Source organism: Heloderma suspectum, chromosome 14 (assembly GCF_057233095.1).
Source record: "Heloderma suspectum isolate Gila_16-S chromosome 14, 16-S_ref, whole genome shotgun sequence".
Taxonomy (NCBI): domain Eukaryota; kingdom Metazoa; phylum Chordata; class Lepidosauria; order Squamata; family Helodermatidae; genus Heloderma; species Heloderma suspectum.
In genome coordinates, this window is record NC_139471.1 from 5,433,855 (window position 1) to 5,453,181 (window position 19,327).

Consider the following 19,327-nt stretch of genomic DNA (forward strand, 5'->3'; position numbering starts at 1 on the left):
AATAAAGCTTGTTTGGCCACAGTGAAGGCTGCGCTGTGGGTGTTTGGAATTTGTTTCATGCCTGTCTTTATATCTGAATGTTGGCTGGAATTCAAAGACGGACTTGGGCTCGCCCGTGGGTTTCCGGACACGCAGTAGGACTTTTCCTTTTGAACCGCTGGGCTGATGTGCCATGCCACAAACCTGCTGTTGAAATTCCCCTCATAATTCTAAAGCAGTTTTACTCTAAAGGAAGTGGCAGGGGAGGGCTTACACACCCAGCATAAAATAAGCAAACTTCAATATGTTTGTTATTAATTTTTGTAAAACTTATTTTGAGGACACAAGAAGAGCCGTGCTGGGTCAGATCAAAGGCCTCTCTAATCCAGCATTCTGTTCACACAGTGGCCGACCAGCTGCTCACAGGAAACCCACAAGCAGGACGTGAGTGCAACAGCACCCTCCAGCTTGTGTTCCCTGACAACTGGTGTCCATAGGCAGTGTCCATACTGCCTGTGCTGGCTCCAGATTTTGCAGGCCCCTTGGGCAAGACACCCTGAATGGGCTCCTCCTCTCAGGGAGTCGAGCTTCTCACCGCCACTGTCGCCAGCTGCTCTTGCTCCTCGTCCTTTCTCTCCTCGTTGCTCCCGCCTGCGTGCTTGGCAGCAAGTCAGTGAGCCAGGAGGCCGGGGCACCTCCTGCTCTTCTTCCTCACCACCTCCATTGTCTGGGCCAGAGCGAGAGGCCAGTGAAGAAGCAGGGTGCCACGGGGAAGAGGCGGAGCGACTCCGGGGGCTCTCGTCACTGGGCCCCTGCTGGGCTGTGGGCCCTTGGCAGGCACTCAGCCATGCAGGCTCCCACAGCGGCAGAAGGTCCCTGAGGTAACCTGGCCTCATCCAGCGACACTGCCCAGCCTGCTCATTTTTCCTCAAGGCTTTGCAAAGCGTTGCCTCTGCGCTTTCAGGCCCACCTTTGCAGTCTTGTAGGTAGAAATCAGGGTGGAGGTGAGAATAGTAAAAGCTGAGATGCTGCTGAGCTCTGCGCCCCTGGAGCTACCTTAGCCAGAGTCCTACCGCTGTTCCAGCCAGCTCAGTGGTGTCTCTTTTCCAAGAGCTTTGAAGACACCAGGCAGAAGGATCTGTCTTAGCCCTGCTGCTAAGATAAACCTGCATTCAAAGTATGAGCACTTCCACTGAGCAATAGCCTCTCTCCAGATATTTGTCAGGCCATAGGTTCATCTCGCTATTGGCCATGCTAGCGGGGCATGATGGGAGTTGTAGTCCAACATCTGGAGGTTGCCACATTAGGAGAGGCTGGTCTACTTTGTAGCTCTCCAGGACAGAGTACTTTTCCCAGCTCTGCTGCCTGAAAACCTTCAAGCTGGAGACGCCAAGGATTCAAACCCGGGACCTTCTGAACATGTGGTCTGTCACTGAGCAACACACCTTGCCGGGGACGCACTTGGCTTCAGACCTTTTCATCACTTATGTTAATGCACAAGGCAGACAGAGTGACGAGGAAAGCCAGCGACGTGAACAGATAGAGCCTTGCCCCGCCCTGAGGTCTTCTGTCAGCTGGGATTCAGTCAGGTTGCCAGGGCCGCTCAAAGTCTTGCCTGCGACTGACAGTGATGGGTTTTTACGCTGGCTCCCCGTCAAGAACCGCAGACGTGGCGTTGGGGCCTGCAGCTCTGCCTCTGCGCTGCCTCGGCTCTGTCGCACTGGGAACCCCTTCCATCCGGGCTGGGGACATCCCAGGCACTTCGGAATATTGGCCTTGAACCTCGGTGCTTGGCGCATGTGTGGGGGGCGGCCATGGGGAGAAGGCCTTTCCCACCTTGCGTTCCGCACACAGACGTCACTTGCTTGCTGCTAGTCCTGCTGCTGTGTTGCAAGTGGGCAGGGGCTGGATTGAACCCTGTTCAATGCGTCATTGTGAGCCATGCTGGGTATTGTGAGATGGAAGGGGGGCATCTCCCTTAATTTAAATAATAAGTGCATGGGGTCAGCGGAGCGGGCTTGGCACAGTTGATTCTCGAGGAGGTGCAGGCTCCCTACCCCCGAATGCTTCCAGATGCTCTTGAGCTGAGCGCCACAATCCCAGATTGGGATCTGGCCTTGCCGTTGGCCATGCTGGCTGGAAATGATGGCAGTTGCAGTCCAGCACAGCTGGAGGGCACCAAGTTGGGGGAAGGCCGAGCTCAGGCTAATTTAAGCAGGCCTCTGAAGAATCATTTGTCCAGTCACCTGCGGTGACCAAAAATTGCCTCCAGACAACCAGCCAGAGAAGTTCCATAAAAACTGGTTCTCATAAGCTACAAATGGCAAACTTAAGAACGTGTGGACAGATGAGCAAATAGGAAATAAAGAAGGGGGCTTTACTGTTTGACAGATCGTTTTCAGTGGTGGCACTCCAGTTGGTATACCCTCCCCAGAGAGGCTTGCCTCTTGCCTATATTGTGGTCCTTTTGGCACCAGTGGAGAGACCTTTTTATTTTCCTGGGTTCTCCAGTCTTTAAATCTCCTAGTGTTTTTATAGTACCTTCATTGCTTTAAAGATCTGTGAAATTTTAGGTGCGGCTGTGAGTTTTGCAGTATCAATGTTAACCTTGGTTACTGGTTTTATTCCTGGGGTGGGGGGGGTTCTTTATGGTTTTATTTTTATATGCATTTGTGTTTAACTTTTTTTTATCATAAGCCATCCCAAACCAATTTCAGCCCAATGACCAAATTCTTTCCAGCAGTGGTGGGGCCAAAACCCCAAACATGCCAGCATGTTTTAGCTCAAAAGCTCTTCCTCCCAATGATGAAGCCATAGGAGAGGCATTCAACCTTTTAGAATGGGAGAAAAACTGCACCAAAGCCAGAGACCTCCAAATAATTGGTGGTTGGTGTCAGAGGAAGGGGGCCCCGGGTGTAAGGTTCTGCACCCGTTGTAATGATACCCCTGATTTTTTCTGAACTTATTTTGCACAGCTGGATTCAAGGGATACGATCCTCACAGGGCTGTTGCACCTCGGAAGGCACGCAAAAGATCACTTGTTCGGACATGGTAGACTCCTTCTCCCCCTGATGGGCTTCCACCATTCAGGGAGCTTTTGATATACGTGACCTCTCATGCACGTGCAGACCCTGAGGGGACTGCACCAGCGTGTTTGAACCTGCTCTCACTCATTCATGTTTCTGATTAACGCATGTTTTCCCATCGGGCTTTCTTGCCTGGTTTTGCTGACTCTGAGAAAAGGGAGGAAACAGGACAGAGGTTGCTAGTATCCATCATTACTAGCTTCTTACAGCACCTTTATTGAGAAAAGCATACATTTTCTAGGCAATAAAAAACAACCCTTGCTCCTTTGACTGTTTTTTTCTTTTTAAATGAAAATGTGCTTGGTCTGCTAAACTTTGCAATTTTAATGTGAGTCTGTTGCAGTCATCGCTGGGAAGGCTGTGGCAGGATGAGGGCACCAATTGACTCATCAGTTTCTTCCCCCTTTTCTTTTCAAGGTTGGAGTGGGGTGGAGGGGTAAGGGCAGGGAATTTATGTTATTTATTATTACACTTATATCCTGCCTTTTTTCCCCTTGCAAGGAACCCAAGGCGGCTTATGTGGTCCTCCTCTCCATTTTATCCTCACAACAACCCTGTGAGGTGGGTTACGCTGAGAGTCAGCGACTGGCCCAAAGTCACCCAGTGAGCTTCATGGGCAAGTGGAGACTAGAACCCAGGTCTCTTGAGTCCCAGTCCAACCCCACTGGCTCACCCAAAATGGATTTTTCATTCACCTGCTTGCTGGGGACAAGGACCTCTGGCAAGCAGAGCACCGAACCTGCTCCGAGTTCTCTACAAACCAGAAACAGTCAAAGTCTTTAGAGTTGCCTTGAAGCAGGGCTGTTGAAACTCGGGAGGCTGAAGTCCATTTTGGAAAATTCCTTGCGTGGGGTGGGGTGGGGCAGAGGCATAAAGGGTGGGACCAAATATACACAAAATAGCAGCCTATTTTAGCTCAAAGCTCTTCCTGCCAGTCACTAAGCCATAGGCAAGGCATTTCACCCTTTTAGAATGGGGGGAAACTGCACAAAAGCCTGCAAACCACCAAACGGTCGGGGAAAAGGGGGGGCCACCTTCGGGGGAACCCCAGAGGCCATATGGATCCCTGCATTAAACAGGTGACTGGAAACCACTTCAAAGCTTATCACGCAGAAGCCAGAATGTGGGGCCGGGTGACTTCAGTTTCTACCCATGCAGCGGTCCTGGCCATGCCAGGCTCTCTAGCAGTCCAAGCAGTGGAAGCTGGTGATAACTTCAGGCTTGCCACATGGCTGGAGGCTACCAATTACCACCGGCCCACACAGTTCAAGCCACCATCCGGTAAAAGTCCGTCGTTTCCCTCCTCTGGGAAAGCCTCAAGCCTTGGGGGCCTTTTTTCTGTCTCCCACGTCAGAGCCCATTTGAACATCGGGCACACGCGATCATTACTTGTTTGATTTCTATCCTGCCTTTCCACCCAAACACGGTGCTCGAAGCAGCTAAATGGATTAAAGCCTAGCCTTCTGTGCACTTAACATCTTCTGCCTAATGCGGTTAAGCGGTGTCTCATTCTGGGAATAAGGACTAGATTGCCATGGGCAGCCGGAGACCTTTCCGTTCTCGGTTAACGATTTGCGCTGATGTGATTTGTGGAGCTCTGTTCACAATCAAATGCGTAGTTGCCAGTTAGGGGCCAAAAACATCCAAGTGTTTGGCTTTGGAGTCGATGCCATTTAAAATGGGGCCTAGGAACAATTAAGCCCTGTGGCAGCCACTTCATTGACAATTATAGAGACATCTGCAGCTTCCAAGCAGAGATCCGATTAAAACATGTCTCTTCGTTTTTAACCTACCCCCGGCTCCCTGTTGTGACATGGCATTTCTGGGTCTGATCATAAACTTCTTTTCTTTATTCGCTAGAGAACTGACCTGGCTTTGCATGGATAGGAATAGCCCTTACATCGATACAACGAAGGCTGCAGACATCATATGTAGCACTCTACCTGCTCTGTCTGAGTCAAACCAGGCCTATTAACACCCCTAGGCACAGCCTGTGCCATAGTGCACCTCTGTAGGCCCTTGAGGGACGGGGCTGCCCCACAGCAGGGGGAGGAGGCAGCCTTATAACACTGACCCTCAGCCTGGTATTCTCCCCCGGCTTCAAACTGTATGGGCTGCAAAGTGATGCCCTGCCTAGGGAAGTCTGCCACCTAGCAGCTGCAGATGATACTGCAGCCTTAAACCACATGGACACATTGGACATATTAAAATTAATGCATTAAAAAAAACAACACTGAGATGCACACCCCTAGGGTCCCCTTAGTATGCCTGCCAAGGTTCAGGTGTCTAGGTTTCACTGTCTTGGAGTTATGGCAGTGATGGATGGACAGACACACCTCCTCTTTCATTATTATAGATTTTCAAGACTTATACAGGGTTGTATCCAGTGTTAGTCTAACTTAAGTCCCATTCATTTTAATAGGTCTGTTCTAAGTATTTCTAACACTGGATACAAACCCGTGTTGTACCCATGACACTCTCAGAATTCCAGATGTGCCCACCCACGCAAAGTGTTGAGACCTCTGGTCTAGAAACTTGCTTTAAAGAAATCATTTGAAATCTGGGTTCTTAGGGTGTTGAACCTTAGTGTAGAATACATCCAGGGTTGGTCTAAGGGCCAGTACTCCTTTGGGTTTTTTGGGATCACTTCAAAGATGCTCCTTCCTTGGGAGGAACTCCTTGTTCCACATGCTTTTCTTCTCACCTCTGCTGTCGTATGTGTCTTCCAGGCTCCCCCAGCACCCCCTGCTTTCTCCAGTGCCTCAAGGGCCAAGATGTCCCACGATCACCACATGGGCCACAATATGACTGGCTCGGCGATGCCCACCTCGGATCCTCATGCGCACCATCACACCACAACGGGACACATGCATGGCGGTGGCATGATGATGATGGTGAGTGGCGCTCAGGAGAGCCCTTGAATGCGAAGGGGATGCAGGAACGTCTCATTGCTCCTGCTCCAGTTGTAGTTGGAAGGACAGAGGGGACCAGTGGTGCAGCAATCCTACGGGGGACTTCCTGGATCAGGGCTAGCCTCCTGGCCAGCCCATGGGCCACTTCTGGCCCTGCCCAACTTTGATCAAGGTGCACTAAAAAAGCTTGGTTTCACCCATAAAGAAAGGTTGGAGGAATGTTCACCTTGTCCAAGAGAGTCAACACTTATTTATTTATACCATGTTTACCCCACTCTTCAGCCCCAAAAGTTGCCCAGAGCGGCTTACAAAGATTATTAAGGCGGCCCTGCCCTCAGGCTTACAGTCTAAAAGACACAACACAAAAGGAACCGGGATTGGGGGGAGGAGGGAAGAAAAGCAAAACCTGGGAAACCAGTTCTTAGCTTCTAAGTTCTTATTGGTGTTCTTTCTGGCAGGGAAGGGTGACACAAGTTCTCTGTGGCTGTTCCTTCTCTGGCAGTTGTATGGGGATTGGGTTGGTCTCCCTCGCTCACTGTACATTCTTCCAGGCAGACGGGGAGTGCAGGCATTTGGTTCTCTGGCCGATGGATGAGGCCAAAGTCTGCGGAACTGTCAGTTTAAATAAATAAATAAATTCCTGTTCCAGATGATTAACTAGTTGTACAAATTGGCCATCTCAGAGTCTCTCCCCTCCCCCTTCACACACACACACACACACACACACACACACACACGTAGCCCTAGGAACATCCTTCATCTCCACCTAATTTATTTCTTTAATTGTTTAAAGTATTTTTAAACAAAAAGGCTTCCAGAGCCCAGCTTACATGAAGTCAATAAAACAAGACAGTCGTTGCCTGGAGGCTTACAGCCCAAAAAAAGACACAACATGCCAGGAAAAGGGGATGGGGAGGGAAGAGGTGGGGATAATGAAGACTTTTAGCCAGCCTGGTGGAATGCTGGCCCTGCTACCCCTCTCATCTCCCTCTGTACAGCCTGCTGGAATGGCTGGTGGCTGCAGTTGAGGGACAAGGAGCCTTCATGGGGGGCCACCTAATTCTGAAGAAGAGGAAGGTAATGGGGTGAGGTCACACCAATGAATTTGCTTAGTGTCAGGGAGCGTTGTCCCACTCCGTTTGGTTGAAACTGTGATCCCTGCTGTTTGTGAGCCGCTGGCATTAAAACAGACTCTTTTGTCTCTGGGCAGCAAATGACCTTCTACTTTGGCTATAAGGATGTGCCGTTGCTGTTTTCCGGGCTCGTCATCAACACGGCTGGAGGTGAGCAGTTTGCTTGGTGTTGCTGAGACAGATCAAATGACCTCCGTGGCCCAAATCACGGTCTAAGGCAAGGGTGGCGAACCTCTTTCAGCCCAAGGCCCAAATTCAGTTTCCAAGAAGTTCTCACAAGCTGCATTCCAGAGGCAGGTAGGGCCGAAGGCAAAACCACCAGGGCCAAAATGCCAGCTTGTTTTAACTGAAATAAGAGCTTTAATTTATCAGAGGAGCTGTATATCCTCCCAGCACAGAAGAGCAACTCAATCCACCCTTGAGCCAGGGGCGGACTTCTGTCCCATCCAGTAGATCACCCCGAGGGCCGAATGCCGTTTCGGAGAAGCACTCGGGCCGCATTCCATCAGTGGGCGGGGCCAAAGGCAAAGGGGCGAAGCCAAATATACCAGCCTGTTTTAGCATCAAGCTCTTTAGCATCAAGAGAACTTCGGCTATTGGGCAGTATAAATTCCTGCCAGTCACAAAGCCTTAGGAGAAGCATTTGAGCCTTTTAGAATGGGGGAAAAACTGCACAAAAGCCAGGGAACCACCCAGTGGTTCGGGAAAAGGGCAGCCAGTCATCTGGGTACCTGGAGGGCCAATTTAGGACCCCAGGCAGGCCGGATTTGGCCCCTGGCTTTCAGGTTCAATGCCCCTGATCTCGGGAGTGCGCTTTCCTTCTGGAGCTGGTCCAGTGAGGCCATCGTTTTCAAACTTTAACCCTTCACTGAGACCTTTCTGCCTCAACGTGTCTGCTGTCCAGCCTATGAATCTTTGCCATAGAAGCCCAGCGTGTGGCAGAGGTCTGTCTGAGGCATGTGTTAGGGAGAGTGCTCAGTTCATGCAAAAGTAGCCCATCGGGCCTCCCTTGAACTGTGAGCATGCGCCTTCTAAGGCACTCCTTGCAGCTGCATATTGCAGGAAAAGATCAGTAGTGATGGGGAAGGTGGCCTTTTAGGAAAAAATTATCTGCCATTCCAGTTCTTCTTGTAGAAGAGCCCCAACACAGTATAGGTCACTGTACTTCCACAAAAGACGTTGGGGGGTTATGGGAGTTGTAGTCCAACACACCTGGAGAGGCCCAGGTGCGGAAGGCTGAACTAGAGCATAAATGTAGGCAAAATAAGCACAGCGACCCCTCGCCCCAGCAGTAATTGTGGTAATGCCATCATCTCAGTGTTGCTACCATCAGCTCAAGAATTTGTTTTTATCCAAGCCTCCCTGGAAACATTAACAATTAAGGCAACTTGAGGTCCAGATGGTTTGGCCTAGAACTCCCATGATCCCTCTCCATCAACGATGCTGGAGGGGGCTGATGGGAGTTGTAGGCCAAAACATTTCGGAGAGCCACAGCCTGCCCACCCCTGAATTAAAGGCTCCACTTATGGGGAGGGGCTGAAGCTCAGTGGTAGAGCAGATGCTTTGCAGGCAGAAGGTCCCAAATTCAGTGCTGGCATGCCCAGGCAGGGCTAGGAAACACCCCTGCCTGAAACCCTGGAGAGCCGTTGCTGCCAGTCAACAACAACAATACTGGGCTAGATGAACCCAGGGTCTGACTCAGGATAAGGCGGCTTCCAGTGTTCCTACTTTAAGTCAGCCCTTCATTCAGAACCATGAGGGTTGGAATCTTACTTCATTGAGGGGGAAGGGCCATCATTCAGTGGCAGAGACCTGCTTTGCATGCCGAGGTCCCAGGTTCGATCCCCGGCAGCATCTTCAGGTAGGGCAAGGAAAGAATCCTGCCTGAAACCCCGGAGAGCCATTGCTGCCAGTCATTGTCGACAATACTGGGCTAGATGGACCCAGGGTCTGACTCAGTTTAAACCTCACCTTTCTGAGAGTCTCTTTCCCTCCACCCCACCTGTGTGTGTGTGTGTTGTTGTTGTTCAGTCGTTCAGTCGTGTCCGACTCTTCGTGACCCCATGGACCACAGCACGCCAGGCCTTCCTGTCCTGCGCTCTCTCCCGGAGCGTGCTCAAGTTCATATTCATTGCATCCGTGATGCTATCTAGCCATCTCATCCTCTGCCGTCCCCTTCTCCTTTTGCCTTCAGTCTTTCCCAGCATCAGGGTCTTTTCCAGGGAGTTTTCTCTTCGCATTAGGTGGCCAAAATATTTGAGCTTCACCTTCAGTATCTGTCCTTCCAATGAGCACTCAGGGTTGATTTCCTTCAGGATTGACTGATTTGACCTCCTTGCAGTCCAGGGCACTCGTAAGAGTCTTCTCCAGCACCACAGTTCGAAGTCATCAATTCTTCGGCGCTCAGCCTTCCTTATAGTCCAGCTCTCACAGCCATACATTGCTACTGGGAAAACCATTGCTTTGATTAGACGGACCTTTATCGGCAAGGTGATGTCTCTGCTTCTTACTATGCTGTCTAGGTGTGCCATAGCTTTCCTCCCAAGGAGCAAGCATCTTTTAATTTCATGGTTACAGTCACCGTCTGTGGTGATCTTGGAGCCCAAGAAAATAAAATCTGTCACTGCTTCCATTTCTTCCCCTTCTATATGCCAGGAAGTGATGGGGCCAGATGCCATGATCTTCGATTTTTTAATGTTGAGTTTCAAACCAGCTTTTGCACTCTCCACTTTCACCCTCAACAAGAGGCTGTTTAGATCCTCTTCACTTTCTGCCATTAGGGTGGTATCGTCCGCATATCTGAGGTTGTTGATAATTCTCCCGGCAATCTTAATTCCGACCTGTGATTCATCTATCCCGGCGTTTCTCATGATGTACTCTGCATATAAGTTAAATAAGCAGGGCGACAATATGCAGCCTTGTCGTACTCCTTTCCCAATTTTGAACCAATCAGTTGTTCCATGTCCGGTTCTTACTGTTGCTTCTTATCCCTCGTACAGGTTTCTCAGGAGACAGGTAAGATGGTCTGGTACTCCCATCTCTTTAAGAATTTGCCACAGTTTGTTGTGATCCACACAATCAAAGGCTTTAGCGTAGTCAATGAAGCAGAAATAGAAGCTTTTCTGGAATTCTCTTGCTTTCTCCATGATCCAGCAAATGTTGGCGATTTGATCTCTAGTTCCTCTGCCTCTTTGAAACCCAGCTTGTACTTCCGGTAGTTCTCGGTTCACATACTGCTGAAGCCTAGCTTGTAGGATTTTGAGCATCACCTTGCTGGCAGGTGAAATGAGCGCAATTGTACGGTAGTTTGAACACTCTTTGGCATTGCCCTTCTTTGGAACTGGAATGTAAACTGACCTTTTCCAGTCATGTCGCCACTGTTGAGTGTTCCAAATGTGTTGGCATATTGAGTGCAGCACTTTAACAGCATCATCTTTTAGGATCTTAAATAGCTCAGCTGGAATACTGTCATCTCCGCTAGCTTTGTTGTTAGTAATGCTTCCTAAGGCCCACTTGACTTCAGTCTCTAGGATGTCTGGCTCAAGTTCAATGACTGCACTATCATGGTTATCAGGGACATTCAGATCTTTCCTGTATAGTTCTTCTATGTATTCTTTCCACCTCTTCTTAATCTCATCTGCTTCTGTTAGGTCCCTGCCTTCTTTGTCCTTTATCATGCCCGTCTTTGTACAAAACGTTCCCTTGATATCTCCGATTTTCTTGAAGAAATATCTAGTCTTTCCCATTCTATTGTTTTCCTCGATTTCTTTGCATTGTTCATTTAAGAAGGCCTTCTTGTCTCTCCTTGCTATTCTCTGGAAATCTGCATTCAGTTGGATATATCTTCCCCTTTTTCCTTTGCTTTTCGCTTCCCTTCTTTCCTCAGCTACTTGTAAAGCCTCATCAGACAGCCACTTTGCTTTCTTGCATTTCTTTTTCTTTGGGATGGATTGAGTTGCTGCCTCCTGAACAATGTTACGGACCTCCGTCCAGAGTTCCTCAGGCAGTCTGTCTATCAGGTCTAATTCCTTAAATCTATTCCTCACCTCCACTGTATATTCATCAGGGATATGATTTAGGTCATGCCTGAATGCTTTAGTGGTTTTCCCGACGTTCTTCAATTTAAGCCGAAATTTTGCAAGAAGCAGCTCATGATCTGAGCCACAGTCAGCTCCAGGTCTTGTTTTTACTGACTGTGTGGAGTTTCTCCATCTTTGGCTGCAAAGGACATCATCAATCTGATTTCGATATTGACCATCTGGTGATGTCCATGTGTAGAGTCGCCTCTTGTGCTGTTGGAAAAGAGTGTTTGCTATGATCAGCGTGTTCTCTTGGCAAAACTCTATTAGCCTTTGTCCTTCTTCATTTTGTACACCAAGGCCATGCCTGCCTGTTATCCCGGTGATTTCTTGACTTCCTACTTTGGCATTCCAATCCCCTATGATGAAGAGGACATCTTTTTTTGGTGTTAGTTCTAGAAGGTGTTGTAGGTCTTCATAGAACTGGTCAACCTCAGCTTCTTTGGCCTCAGTGGTTGGGGCATAGACTTGAATTACTGTGATGTTGAATGGTTTGCCTTGGATTTGTACTGAGATCATTCTGTTGTTTTTGAGATTGTACCCCAGTACTGCTTTTCCCACCCTTTTGTTGACTATGAGTGCTACTCCATTTCTTCTAAGGGATTCTTGCCCACAGTAGTTAGATATGATGGTCACCTGAATTAAATTCGCCCATGCTTGTCCATTTTAGTTCGCTGATTCCCAAGATGTCGATGTTCAATCTTGCCATCTCATGTTTGACCACCTCCAGCTTACCTTGATTCATTGATCTGACATTCCAGGTTCCTAAACAATATTGTTCTTTACAGCATCGGACTTTCTTTTCACCACCAGACACATCCACAGCTGAGTGTCCTTTCGGCTTTGGCCCAGCTGCTTCATCTTTCTGGCGCTACTTGGAAATTCCCCCTGCTCTTATTGGACATCTTCCGACCTGAGGGGCTCATCTTCCGGCGTCATCTCTTTTAGCCTTGTGATACGTTCCATGGGGTTTTCTTGGCAAGAATACTGGAGTGGGTTGCCATTTCCTTCTCCAGTGGACCACATTTTGTCAGAACTCTCTCCCATGACCTGTCCATCTTGGGTGGCCATGCATGGCGTAGCTTATGGCTTCACTGAGTTAGGCAAGCCCCTTCACCACAACAAGGCAGTGATCCATGATGGGTGTGTGTGTGTGTATTCCGTATCTTTTCTCTTTTTTTAGTTGAGGACATTAACATTTGGTTTGGGAGTGTGAATAACCCTTGATGCACATTACAGAAAAGCTGTATAAAAATATTTGCAATAAGGGGTGAGCAACGTCAGAGGGTGTAGTGCCTAGTTTTGCCCCCTTGGATCCCCACCACCACCTTTTGCAGGCTGCCTTCCAAGTTAGATAGACCAAGGCATTCTCCTCCCTCTTGTCAGAAATGGCCGGCGCATTCATCGCCATCTTCTTCCTGGCCCTGTTCTACGAGGGCCTGAAGATCGCCCGTGAGAGCCTCCTCCGGAAGTCACAGGTCAGCATCCGCTACAACTCCATGCCTGTCCCGGGACCAAATGGCACTGTGTTGATGGAGACACACAAGACAGTCGGGTGAGTAGACCTTGTTATCCCCGGGAGACTCAGGAAAGACAGTTGGGTCATGGCTAGTCTGGGGCTGCTCGTTTCTGACACGATCCACACTCTCGTGGTATGCCTTGTTCTGTCAGGAGCCATAAGGCTATCCAAGGCTACTAGTCCTGATGGTTATACGCTGTCTCCAGGATCAGAGCAGTATGCCTTTGTGCACCAGTTGCTGGGGAACATGGGTGGGAGGGTGCTGCTGCACTCCTGTCCTGCTGTGGGTTTCCCGTGGCAGCTGGTTGGCCACTGGCTGAACAGAATGCTGGACTGGATGGACCCTTGGTCTGATCCAGGACAGCTCTTCTTACGTTCTTGTCTCCAGTGTGGTGCCTGTCTGCCCACGGACGTCTTTCTTGGTGCCGGCCAGGCTTCCTGCCTCTTCTGATTTTTATTCTATTTCTTAAGATACTTTAATGTTTTTAATTGGGTGGCTGGTGTGCTGCAAAGTGCTGCCCTCCAGCACCATCTTAATTTGGATTCCAAAGAGTGGTTTTGTGCTTCGGAGCTCAGCCCCCACCACCGCCTTGGACTTCGGTTCCTGAGCAAGTGACTTTTCTTTTAGTCTCACCAGTTTGCCTTCTCAGAAATGAGTGTTTAGTGACGCCCACACACACCCATAGCTGCCATTTTATGGCCAGGCAAATCCCCTCATCCCAGCCATTTTGTGAGGGCACCCACAACACTCTCAAGCTTCCAAATGTAGCCACCGACCTGAAATGGTTGGGGACCAGTGCCTTAACGACTGTAACTTCGCCAGTGGGTTGTCAGGAGCCATTCTGCACCAACCATGTGAGAAATGTTGGGATATTCTCTCCCTACCCCACCCCTCAAACTGCCCAGTTCCTTCCCAGCTGGGCTGTGTTTCTTAAATCCTATCAACCCCACCTTGATGGGTTTTTTTAGCAGATAAGGCTGTTTATTGTTGTTATCACTGTTAACAACAAAAACAGTAATATTATCTTTACTGAATCCAAATCTTGCCTTCCCTAGCCACCACTTTTTTCCTTATTCCCTCTCCAGATCATTTTTGGGGCACGTGCCGATAATTCCCCCCCCTCCTTTTCTTCTTAGGCAACAGATGCTAAGCATCCCTCACCTCTTCCAGACAGTTCTGCACATCATCCAAGTGGTGGTCAGCTATTTCCTCATGCTCGTCTTCATGACCTACAACGGCTACCTCTGCATCGCCGTGGCTGCCGGGGCAGGGATGGGCTACTTCCTCTTCAGCTGGAAGAAGGCAGTGGTGGTGGACATCACGGAACATTGCCATTAACGGCGGGCAGCAGCTCCACAGCGGTCCTGCCTGAAGCCTCCGGAAAGGACCAGGCTCCCTAGAAACATGCCAAGACGATCCACGGGGTGCCCTCCCCACCGACATTCTGGGGGCAGTGCCTGTGCCTCTCACTTCTCTCCCACCGCATCATCGCCTCCTTCCAAGGAGGGGGCTCCAGGGTGGGGGACAAAAGCTGACAGCCAGCACTGACATCCAACGTAGGAGGATTGGCTTATATATTAGATACAATTAGTGGTTTTGATCTTTCTTTTTTTAGACTGCACCATGATTGAAACTAGCTGACAGGCGAACGCAGACAATGATTCCACGTTCCTTTTCAGAATGCTTTAAGCAGCCTAGGGGGTGGATTTAGTGGGAGTGGTTACTTCAATGGTCATATTTAATCAGTAGTAGCTGAGAAGCACAAAGCTACAGCTGTCGTAATGCCAGTACCTCTGTTCAGTAATCGAAGGGAGGCCGAGGGCGTCTGGTCAGAGCCTCTCGGTCACTTGTTCCCTCGAGGTTTGAGTCTAGCTTTGTGCTCTTTTTTCCTCTCTCCCCGCCCCCCCGCCCTCTCAGTATAGTTCTAGCCCTCGGTACAGGCAAGCTGTTGCCCTAGGTATGATTCTAGCCCTCGGTACAGGCAGTCTTTGGTCTGGCAGGCCCGTAGCACCTGCTATTCCAGAACAAGCCCAGGAGGTCTGGGCAGATCGGTAATTTGCCACTCTACAATAACGTCACACAGCTCCGCTAGTCCACTGCAATTGGCTGGTTTAATTGTGAGATGTGCAAATACAAATCAACCTATTTTTTTAAAGGAGCAGTGATCTTTTAAATAAATTGATGGACCAAACACTGGCTTCAGTTCAGGCTTGCAGGCGGGAAGAGGCAGCATTGAAACAAATCTCTTATTTACATCTAAGACTAGAACTACCTCGGACGAGGCCTGCGCCAGCAGTCCACCTCCCATTCTTTATGAGTGGGGGTTGCTCCTTTTCCAGGTACACTTTTGTGCATGTGGAAGGGAACAGCTTGTGAGGAAGTGCCCAGGTCTGCTGCGTCAAAAGGTAGGCGGGGGTTCTTAAATGTAGAGCTGCTTACTGGTAGGCGTATCCCAGCCTGCAATTCCAAGCAGCAAGCTAACTGCAGACCAGTTTTCCTTGAAATGACTGACTACTGCAAGAAAGTTAGTTTCCCTTTTTAAGAAGGTACTGATCCCCTGCCCTGGGACAAAACCTTGAAGTAGAAACCTTGAGGGAACACCACCCCAGTAATGCAGACTCTGGCCACCTTTCCTGATAGGTTCTAGGACAGCCTTTCCCAGCGTGGTGCCCTCCAGATGTTTTGGGACTACAACTCCCATAATTCCCCAGCCAGGTTGGGGAAGGCTGTTCTAGAACACGAACCAGTTTAAAACCCATAGTGCAGGCTCATTCCTGTGATATCTTCCCTGGAAAGGGGGTACCCTACCAGCTCCGCACAGGGCCCTCCAAAAAGAGAGAGTAAAAATTGTGGAAGTGCTTTGTACGCCAGACAGGTCCAGTAGAAATTACTTAACCCGTTCCTCGGCTTCTTTCTGAGCTACGGCATCCCCCCTTGAGTTAGGGTGAAGAAACAATGCTGTTTCTCCCGCTCCAAGGATACTGCAGGCGACAGGGCTGACTCGGTACCTTGCTGCTAAATTGCTGTTACGGTGCTATTGTGCAATGTCGCAGCTATTATACGGTGTCATAGACTTGAGTGAAATTTGTTCTGCCCACCCCCTAAGTCTGCCAGAAGCATAAACTGCAAACATGTGCCTCGCTTCTGAGTACAGAGTGATGGCTGGTGACCAAAAGTACAAGGAAAGAATGTGCAGAAGCAGAAACCTGTTGTCTGTTTTAATTTCATGCAAGAGACTAGTTTTGTGGCAAGAAGATCCCTGGGGCCAGGGCCAGCGTCAGGGGTTGGCATAGTCAGGCACCTGCCCAGGGCCCACACTCCAGCAGGGGCCCACAGACAAGAGCCCCTGGAGTTGCTCCTCCTCTTCACCCTTGCAGCCTGCTTGTTCCCCTGCCTCTCGCTCTTGCCCAGGCAGTGGCAATGGTGAGAAGAAGGAGCAGCAGATGCCGCGGCCTCCTTGCTCACCGGCTCTCTGCCTGTCAAGCAAGCAAGTGGGAGCCATGAGGAGAAAGAGGAGGAACAGGAGCTGCCGGTGACAATGGTGGTGAGAAGGCAGACTCACCGAGGGAGGGGACCCATGCAGGGCATCTTGTCCAAGGACCGTCCAAAACCTGGAGCTGACACTGCCATTCAGGGCTGACCTCTGCATCGCATGCCACTGCCCGCTTGATGACCTTCAAGATAAGGTGGGAAGGCCTGGCTTGAAACAGATTCCCCCAAACACAGCCCGCGCTAATGGAGACGGTGGCCACCCTTTTGCATTCTGGCTAGTAAACTGCTAGCGGGCCTCAGGGGGGTTGTTGACAAGGAGCTGCGGCTGAAGTGTTTTTGGCACTTTGGTTTCAAAACTCTCCCAATGGCATCTGTCTGATGCCTGGGATTTTGCAGATGGTCCCCTCCACTCACAGAGTTTCAGTTTTGCTCTGCCTGTTTTTGGCCAGCAAACTGTAGCAAGCATGTCGGCAAGGAAATGTTCCTCAAGGCATTGGGCCCCGCTTTCCGCCTCCATGCAGTTTAATGATTGAGTTTCTTTCCTTTTGAAAGGGAGTGTGGGGTAGAATGAGAAACAGCTGCATTCGTAAGCAATAAATGGCCAAGCGGCACAGAATTGGAATAACTGGCATGGAAGCGGAGCAGGGCTTGAATTGGCACTCGTTTTCCCTGAATCAAAAGCTATTGAGCAAACAGCTATTCAGAAGGGTGCAGGCAGGGCAGCTGGGGCAGCTGTAGAGGCAACCTAGGCAACTGCCTGGCGTGCCAAAATTTCAGGGGTGCCTGCTGTGTCAATGTCTTAGGGGGAAAGAAATCCTGCCTGTCCTTCTGACGAATGCGCCTAGAGTAGCTTAGCCTCCCTGCAATCCAAGGCAGATGGTCACCAGATGGTTTGGACTTCAACTCCCAGCATTCCTAACCGTTGACCATGCTAGCAGGGGCTTCTGGGAGTAGAAGTCCAAAACACCGGGAGATCTGCCCACTCCGTTCTTGGGGATACGATGTGAGCCTTCTGATCTCCACCCACTGCCTAACGATGGTCTTGGCACACCTAACTGTACAGGATTGGCGCATTCACCTGTTTCGGGGATGCTACCTGGGAATCTGATGGCCAAGCTGAGTCCAGCTTACCCAAGATGGTAAGAAACACCCATCTGGCTCAGTCCTAGCCTATGGTCTGGTTTCCCATGGGGGCCAAGAACATGCCTCCAGCATGCCCACAGGCTGTGCTTTAAGGCAGCAGCTTTCTTCTGTTGTTGCTCTCCCAACAACTGGTATTTGTAGGTGTACTACCCTTGAACATGGAGGTTCTATTGAGCTGTCATGGCTAAAATAGCCAAAGCTGGGGCTCAGCCTGCATGTCTTTGGGCAATGCAGCTGTGTTGGCCTACAGCTCCCATCAGCCCAGCCTGCCTGGCCAATGGCTGGGGTTGATGGGAGTTGTAGTCCAACACAGCTGGAGGGCACCAGGTTGTGGAAAAGGCTGGTCTAATCCCACCTTAAAAGCCATCAAATCGGCAGCTGTTACTATCCCAGCCTTCCCAAACCTGCCCCCACCCTGGGGCGTGTTGGGGCTACGACTCCGGTAATTCCCAGCGACGGTGCTGCCAGGGCATTGCAGGAGTTGCAGTCCCAACACCTCCAGAGGGTGCCACGTTGAGGAAAGGGCTGCTGTATCCTTGGGCAGTGAATCCTATAAAATAGTTACATGAGGAAGGGAGTCTGGTTGCTTCTTGGACTCCCCTGCCATTAATGTAGAGCAGGGGAGAGCGGACGTCAGGCTTTTGAGATCTGCTTTGTGTTTCAGTAGGTCCCCAAGGTGTCCACCGGCAGGGAGCCAGATGCAAAATGGCAGCTGACCCTTGGGGTGACTCACCTACACCACCTGATCTTCATCTGAAGCTACTGCAGATCAGGGGTACTAGCAGTGGAATTTAGACCTAAAACGTGCTGTTAAACAACTGGCAGTAGGAGCCTGCAGCTGATCTACTGCAAATCAGGCAGAGACGTCCACACAGACCCGTTCGACCTTCTGCCCAACCCTGTTCTAGAACACAATCATGCGATAAGTTATGGAAATCTAAAATAAAAATACACCATTTAGCGTGCTATTGTTGCGTTACCTGGCATATATAGCAAAACGGATGGCAAGTATTTAATTTGCCTTAGGCAGTGACAACAAAAAGTGCGATAGAGCGACCCTGCGTGCAAGAGAAAGTTCTTGCAAACACATTCGGGGTGCCTTGATGTCTTTTAAATGGAAACCGCTCTTCAAGAGGGGAACCATTTGATGACTGAGCAAGTGTATACACCCCCAGAAAGTATTTGGATTTGAAACATTAGGAGTAGCCCCTTATATTTTATTCCTTTGTAGCAATTTCCTGCATCTGTCTGAGTAGCTTGCTCCACTTTGCTGGGTAATGCCACCCAGTCTCTGCTTCTAACGGTGTGCCAGTTGACACCTTATACCTGCTGGCTCCTTGGAAATAGCCAGAGAGTAGAATCCGGTTAGCCATTTGCTGCATTGTTCATGCCAAGGATCGCCATGGCACCTTTTGTTTAAATGGGTCAAAAGTTCTGGCCCTCCGTGTCCCCCACATGAATAACACAGGTATGACTGGCCGGTCAAGCTACTTAACTTTGCAGAAGAGACCATGTAAGGTTATCACAAGCCTCCTGCAAGGCAGCTGTGAGCACTCCCGTCACAGGGTGAAGCAAATTTAGCCCCATCATCCTTGCTGCAGTGAGTTTCAGACACTACAGCAGAGGTGGGTGATTGTAGTCCCCCTCTACGGACTGTACTTCCTCTTCTCCCCACCACAAGGAATTTTTTTAAAAGCATTGAAAACAGTGAGAGCGCTACACATGCTAAATTTGACCCATATAGTGTTCCATAGTGCTACCGACACCTTTTTAATAAATGAAAAGAAATTGCTGCAGAGCCTGCATCCACTACAGCCCACTGGTTCTCCAGGCAAGCAGTGCTACGCCATGTGCGTTCGTAGGCTGTGACCGCACAGCACGTGCTTGATGGAGTTCACCTGAACAGTTGAATGCATATAGACAGGAGATAACCTTATTCTTCTCCCAAGGTGCAAGGCCTCTGTATCACCCCTTTAGGGTGAA

At 49.8% G+C, this 19,327-nt stretch overlaps 1 protein-coding gene across 3 annotated transcripts in view; it reads left to right on the forward strand.

Moving 5' to 3' along the window:
- The window catches only part of SLC31A1 (solute carrier family 31 member 1), a 37,228-nt gene extending 18,463 nt beyond the window's left edge, over nucleotides 1-18,765 (forward strand). For all 3 annotated transcript variants that reach the window (XM_084820891.1, XM_084820892.1, XM_084820890.1), the window contains 4 exons: nucleotides 5,795-5,959; nucleotides 7,188-7,260; nucleotides 12,576-12,744; nucleotides 13,846-18,765. In XM_084820891.1, coding sequence (XP_084677017.1) covers nucleotides 5,840-5,959; nucleotides 7,188-7,260; nucleotides 12,576-12,744; nucleotides 13,846-14,047 — 564 coding nt within the window. In that variant the 5' untranslated portion in view covers nucleotides 5,795-5,839 and the 3' untranslated portion in view covers nucleotides 14,048-18,765. The remainder of the gene's footprint in view (nucleotides 1-5,794; nucleotides 5,960-7,187; nucleotides 7,261-12,575; nucleotides 12,745-13,845) is intronic.
- The last annotated feature ends 562 nt before the right edge of the window (nucleotides 18,766-19,327 follow it).